This window comes from Opisthorchis viverrini (assembly GCF_000715545.1).
Source record: "Opisthorchis viverrini unplaced genomic scaffold opera_v5_263, whole genome shotgun sequence".
NCBI classification, from domain to species: Eukaryota; Metazoa; Platyhelminthes; class Trematoda; order Opisthorchiida; family Opisthorchiidae; genus Opisthorchis; species Opisthorchis viverrini.
In genome coordinates, this window is record NW_008751923.1 from 624381 (window position 1) to 630966 (window position 6586).

General features: G+C 44.1%; 1 protein-coding gene across 1 annotated transcript in view; it reads right to left on the reverse strand.

Moving 5' to 3' along the window:
- Nucleotides 1-5332: 5332 nt before the first annotated feature.
- T265_09280 (hypothetical protein) overlaps nucleotides 5333-6586 on the reverse strand; it is a gene marked incomplete at both ends in the record, with an annotated part of 26560 nt that continues 25306 nt past the window's right edge. The window contains one exon of the mRNA XM_009175308.1: nucleotides 5333-5509. Coding sequence (XP_009173572.1) covers nucleotides 5333-5509 — 177 coding nt within the window. The remainder of the gene's footprint in view (nucleotides 5510-6586) is intronic.

Here is a 6586-nt window from a genome sequence, read left to right on the forward strand (position 1 = left end):
ACTTTTGTGGATTCCTCGACCTCCTCTTTGGTTTTGTTGACCGCCCGCTGCATTTGTGGCACACCCACTCGCAATGTAAAACAGCGTTGGTGCTTCCAGTACCCGTGGCACGTACACACACCTCTGCACTTATTGCCCTCTCAAAGATGAAAACCGAGCAGCACCCCATTTCTCAAAAAACATAGCCGGGGCTATATCTAAAGGCGGCGCACTGCAAATTTAAAATTAACTGCGTGCGTTAAATGAGGAAGACAGATCAATTAAAACAAGTTCCGACAAAATTAGTGCAGCTTGTCATGGATTCGATTTGGGCACACATATAGCAAAATGCGACACTTTTACGTAAAAAATTTCTTTTGACCTGCAAAGATCCTCGAGAAAGTAGCCTATGCCGTTTAAGGATCAACATTGGTCAGATAAGTGCTCAATGGTCGCTTAACTCCTGTTGGCCTGCTCAAGGTCGTGAAGGGGTTTTGCGTCAAACATCGTAAGTAGAGACTTTGCACTGTCATCGGTTAAATATTCCCGTGAATTTACTTATATGGAATCCTTGGGTTTATTCAACTTTCACTGGAGCAGGTGGAATGCTGCCTTTTGTGGGATACACACTCATTCAAAAAATGCCACGCAAGTTTGTTTAGCCATTGGTCGAATAACTATGTGACTCCCGCTTTCTTCTCGGTTCTGGCGAATGTTGCCCCTGCGTAAAACAAAACCTTGAGCCAGGTTGTAATTTAGTCGTAAGAATCAACGTGTTCTTTGGTCTACATTCTTGGCGGAACATTTCATCAATTACTGCAGATGTCGTTATCTTGGTGACGCCATTAACGATCTAACTTACACCCGAAGCAACACAGCGCATACGGATGTCACTAATGTTGGAATTTCCGTTACGGCCGCTTTCTGACATGATCCTCAAACTGAGTATCACCCAATAGGACATTGGGTTATATTGGAATATATTTGGCTTACAGACCAGTTGCAGCCGTCAGGAATGCGAGAAATCAACCGCCATAGTGATTTGTATGAAGACAGTGAGTAGAAGTGATCCAGACCGTGGAAGGGAACGCAGAAGTTGTTGTGATAAGGTTGGTTTAACGAGTGCAACTATCTTAACGCATGATTGTGCGCTGGCGGTGGAATGTCCTGGCATTAGAAATGCATGAGCACTTCCCCGCTAGTGGCTGTAGTTACCAATGTGGTGTCTGAATATTTTAAATTTGTGCTTACGCTCCCATATGAGTCACGTCAGAAGCTTCTGTGAACTGTCAACTGCTGTTTCGAATGCCAATAAACATTGTGACTATCTTCGATTTGCGCCTGAAATGAACGCTGAGATGAAGACTGAGCTTTGGTAGTTGCTTGAGTCTATTCTAAACAGCCTGCTGCTGGGTGTACTCTTCTTGAGGTTTTCCAGTTAAGTTCATCTGTCGTACCTTCATCACCCATAGTTACCAACTAAGTACACAACTGCCAGCTGAATCTTGGCCAGGCCTTTCGTTTACATCATCCCGATGGTATAATATTGCGTTATATGCAATACTCTCGGGCGAAATTCAGCTGATCTGCGATCAAACAAACAGCACAAGTAATTTGTGGCATCCCAGCAAGATTATAGTTGACGGGAATTCTGGGACGAAATCTATCTGTGAATACTGAAATGGACATGATCGGTGGCAGATCCCTCGGAGCCCTCATATACCATAACAGCAATATCGGGGCATCTTGAACATTGTTTCACTCTTTGTGTAACATATCCTTGGAGCATCCCAAACGAGCGATAGATGTAGAACTTAGCTATGGTTGCCATTAGAACGTTTCCTGTAGGTGATTGCTCATCACAGTGAACAAAGTGCGGTTGCCGAAAATGTTGGAGTCACGAGAAGCAGAGAAAAAGCCTATTTAGGTTTTCTGTTAGCGACATCTTTGGAGGCAGGTGAAGGAAACTATGTGGCCCCGTGTTCAATCACTTCTTGAACCCTACACTCTATTCAGTTTCGATATTGTACAATTCATATTCGTCGTTATTTATTGTGAAGTCCTTGGCAGTAAAAATGTGCGCTGGAGTTGGACAAGACCACCGGTTGTGTACAAGTCATTTAAATGTAACAAACCCGCATTTTCAGACCATGATCTGTATTCTGACGTTTTTACTGATATCCACCGCATTACAATATCTCGCTTACGATGGTTATAATGTGGGAAAGTCGGAATTGCCTAACTATATCCTGATATACGAGTTAACCAGTCAAAAATGCAACCTCTGCCAAATTCGACATCACTGACCCATTGTACACTGCCCGGGTTGGGTTGAAAACCCGGGGTCTTCTCAATGCATTGATGAACAACCCCTTGATTTCTGGTATTCTTACATCGATTTCACAATTTTTTCTCCAGGCAACCGTTACACCGGACAGTTTCTGCCTTAGAGAACCAACATCATCAGTAAGAGGAATAGATTTTATCTGTTATAAGCACGCCGCAGTCCATAGCAAATGCATTGATGAACAACCCCTTGATTTCTGGTATTCTTACATCGATTTCACAATTTTTTCTCCAGGCAACCGTTACACCGGACAGTTTCTGCCTTAGAGAACCAACATCATCAGTAAGAGGAATAGATTTTATCTGTTATAAGCACGCCGCAGTCCATAGCAAAATATGCAAGATAATGGAAGATCCTAAAGTAGGATTTTGCACGTGGAAGACACGAAATGTCCCTAGAATTTTAGGAATATATCTTCTATGATTTCAGAAGCAGTTTCACTGACAGGTAACCGTAAAACGGCAAAAGGTTGCATCTTTACAATCCAAGTCTGACCATTTTTCGGCAGAGGAAGACAAAAAGTTTGGCGTTTTGGTCCTCTTCGATATACGTATACATAAAAAATATGGGCCAACCATATATGACCAGACAGGTACTGCACTAATATGTTTGTAGTTATTGGGTGCCGAGCGGCTTTATTGCAAACGTAGTCAAACAAAAAAGGACGAATACCACTGTCCCTGTCCCTGTAGATGAATCCTGGTGGTTGCGCCATATGGTCGTTTAGTTCACCAAATGCCGGCGGATTAGAGGAACAGCCACCAGACATATTACATTGTTGCTATTTATGCCTTTGTTGTTTATCGGGATACATGTTTGAGAGTTTGAAGCTGGTTTGGAGAGAAAAATTATACAATGCTTTTATGCAGTCATGGACAGCAAGATGTTTGCCTCTTCTCACGTGTGCGTAAATATCTCATGTAATTATAAGAACCTGTTGCGGGTTTTCAATGACTTATGAAATGCTTTAGTCTGACAATTGTTAGTTAAATTGCGAAAAGTTGGTTACGGTGTTAAGGTGTTGGGGTAAGAACTTGCAAATATTTGAGGCCGGTCCCATGGTGCTGCGCATTTTGTTTGCTGATCGACGTCAGGAACAGTCGGATAACTTGATTAGTATTGACTCGCTTGCTTTTGTTCTGGTTAGAGTTTTTGATTCACTCTGTTACACTCTGTTAATGAAGGATGCAGTCGAGCGTCCGAAGATTGAGCCACGGAAGCTTCCAACGTTCTAGTCATGCCCGCAGACGATAACTGCGGCTAATAACAGAAGACAAACGCAGACTGACATTGCCGATAATATTTCAACGCGGAATAACACAAGATTAATTTCTTCCGCCGTCAAAAGCTACCTGACTGATATGTGAGTCGAAATGATGCGGTCTGATTTACAGATCCATGATGATGCAACGACAGCTTACAATGAATTCTACTAGCAAACATGCTCCAGCAAGTTTCAAAGGAAATAAAAATCGCGTCCCCTTGGGCAAAACGAGTATTATATCATCCGGTGTTGGGCGAAAGACTTGATCATCTGCGCCTATCCGTGAAACCGGAAAATCCTGAGGCTTCCTCCTGAGTAACCGGTGCGCAGCCAGAGGATAGGTTACTCTGCGTTTACTCATAAGAGGCAGACCCAAACGAACTGTTGATGGATGGACACCTAAGTTCTCCTACCACTAAACGAAACCGACGAGCACCCTGAAGCGCACCAAATTGCTGGTGGTTTCCCGTGCCTTGCTGATGTCGCGCTGGTTTAATTTAACCATGGAAGTTATCCTTGTCTCGACACAAATTACTGGTTGGTCCACATGTGGTCTACATGTCTTGGGCTGACAGCTCCGTTCGGATGGACCTGAACTGCATCACTCTCGCAAGGCAGTGGGGTTGGTTAGTGACGGCGCACACTGAAGCAAGGCTTAAAGTCGCCGTGACTGCAACCCACAGATTCTCAGTTTATCACACCTATCCACCAGGCCAAAAAATTCCGTTCCATATTTTGGTGCAAAAATAAGCCAGCGATTGAGTTTTCAACCGTTTTATAGACTTCCGCCGTTCTTACAACACTAGCCGTGTCACTCAGCGGCTTTTAGCATAGACATTACTCTCTTGTTTGCGAACACTCTGTTTCACTTGCGGAGCAAGTCTCGATTAAGGCAGTTCAAGAAGCGCTTTAACAGCTGAGTGGCACATTTTGCGACGTGCTACTGTGTGCTCTGTGTGTGGCGCCTGATTTCCAGCATCAAGCTTTCCTCAATTCTTGTCAGCATTATTGGAGGTAGAAAAAACACTGGCGGTGGTTCCAGACCACCGGGGAACATTTACCGGTTTGTCAGTTCGAGACGTGCGATAAAATGCGTCGGCACCGTTCATAAATATGCTGCAGAAGAGACAATACTACTTTCGAGGCATGTTCTAACTTTTAGTTACTCACCCGTCTATCCCCTGAGCATTGTACTCCAATGAGCCACTCAATTACCTGCCTGCACCCCCAAAGGTTCACTTGTCACCGATTCTTTCAATATTGCGAACCACCCAAACGCCCACTTTGCAGAGCGCTAGTTGCTCCTTTCTCTAAAATTCAAACCATGCTCCCTGCCAAATTTCACATCTCTACATTAGAGTAAGTACCCGTAACTTAGAAACGTTACCATCTCCCTATTTGACTCCCCTGCCCTTGTTCAAACCATTAAGGAATCCGTCGAGTTGGGGGCGACGACGTTCCATCCCGTGTTCTGAGATATGGTGGTCATTATGCCACATTTATTTCCTACATTTTTTACCCCCTCAGTCAGCTCTTGAATCGTCCCCTCCTGGTTAAAAAAATTCGTAGTCCGCCCTCATTACAAATCCTGACCCAGACAAACTGCTTCAACTACAGAGAGATCCGTCACAACCCACTCTTAACACGAACCTTTGAATGCATGTTCAAGAGCCCGCTTACAAGGTACCTTCCAGTTACAAATGCCCCAACTGTATACTAGTAGAGCCTGCCTCGGAGAACCGTCAGTCTGCCAGCTCCAATTCTTTGAGACCATTACAGTAGCCGATGATGCCAGGCACTCCGTTGTAACAGTCTATTTGAATATCCAAAATGCTGTTGTTTGGGCCCTTCATGCATCCCGGCTGAAGAAACCTTTCGTTGGCATCGCTGGATCCTATCATCAATGGTTCAACTTCTCTCTATCGAAAAGAGAACAATAAAACGGTCACTTCGACCATCAATCACCATTTTCTTCAATGGAGCGTCTTCGGCGCCGTTTCCTATGGTGAACCCTTCTTCTTTGTGGACGATAAAGAAGTCGCTCACACATTCCACCCTGTGCTAATACTTGCCATTTGCCAGATCCAACAAAGCTTAGACTCTTTAACACACTGGTCGGGTATCTTTATCTTTATCACAAATAAATTAATGCCGCTGCTCTATCCTGGCTGTTGCTTGCACAGTTAATGGGAACATCGTCAGTCGTTCCTCAGAGACCGACGGACTCGGTTTCAAATAATCTGTTACCTTTAGCTTTTCACACTAACTACAGTTCTGGATCGTTCACGCACGTAGGTACTTCTTTTAATATTACGCTCCTTTCATCTTCGAGAAACGAAGATCAAAAGCTATGCGTGCGATCAATCGTGGAATTTTCTACTGCTTTCTCTTATACTTATGACCAAAGGTGTAGACTGATGCCTGAAGGCACCAAACGCTCATTCACTAAACAGCTATTCCCACAGCTCAACCTTATCTCACACCGTTCCGGTTACATAATCTTGAGCCTTCGGGACACTATGGCTGATACGGTTCCAGCCAAATCTTGATCCTATATGAAAATACTTTTATATTGTAGGTTGGTTCAAACGTAAACTCATGTATTCGCTATAAATTCCGTGACTCTAGGCATACCTTAGTGTGCCCTTCAGCTCATCCAAATCTACGCCACTACTTTTCTCCAGTTTGCTACCTTTGTATCTGCAACAATTTCCCTGATCAGCTTTAAACCGTCACACACTATCGCGCACTCCCGAAGACTGTGAATGCCCAAAAAGTCTGTCTGGTGGTGCAAAAGAGACAGAACTCTTGTGTGGCTATGCAACTCATTAGGCACACACAGATGAAAGCGCAATGCGACTCCCGCTTGGCGTAGTGCTCACACAAACGCTTTGAATCCTTTGGCCATAGTGCACACGGTCTGAATATCTTTATTCTGTTCCCATTGTTCCCATGGCAGCTGCTCCTTTACTTGCCTCCTACTCGATCTGTTTTTT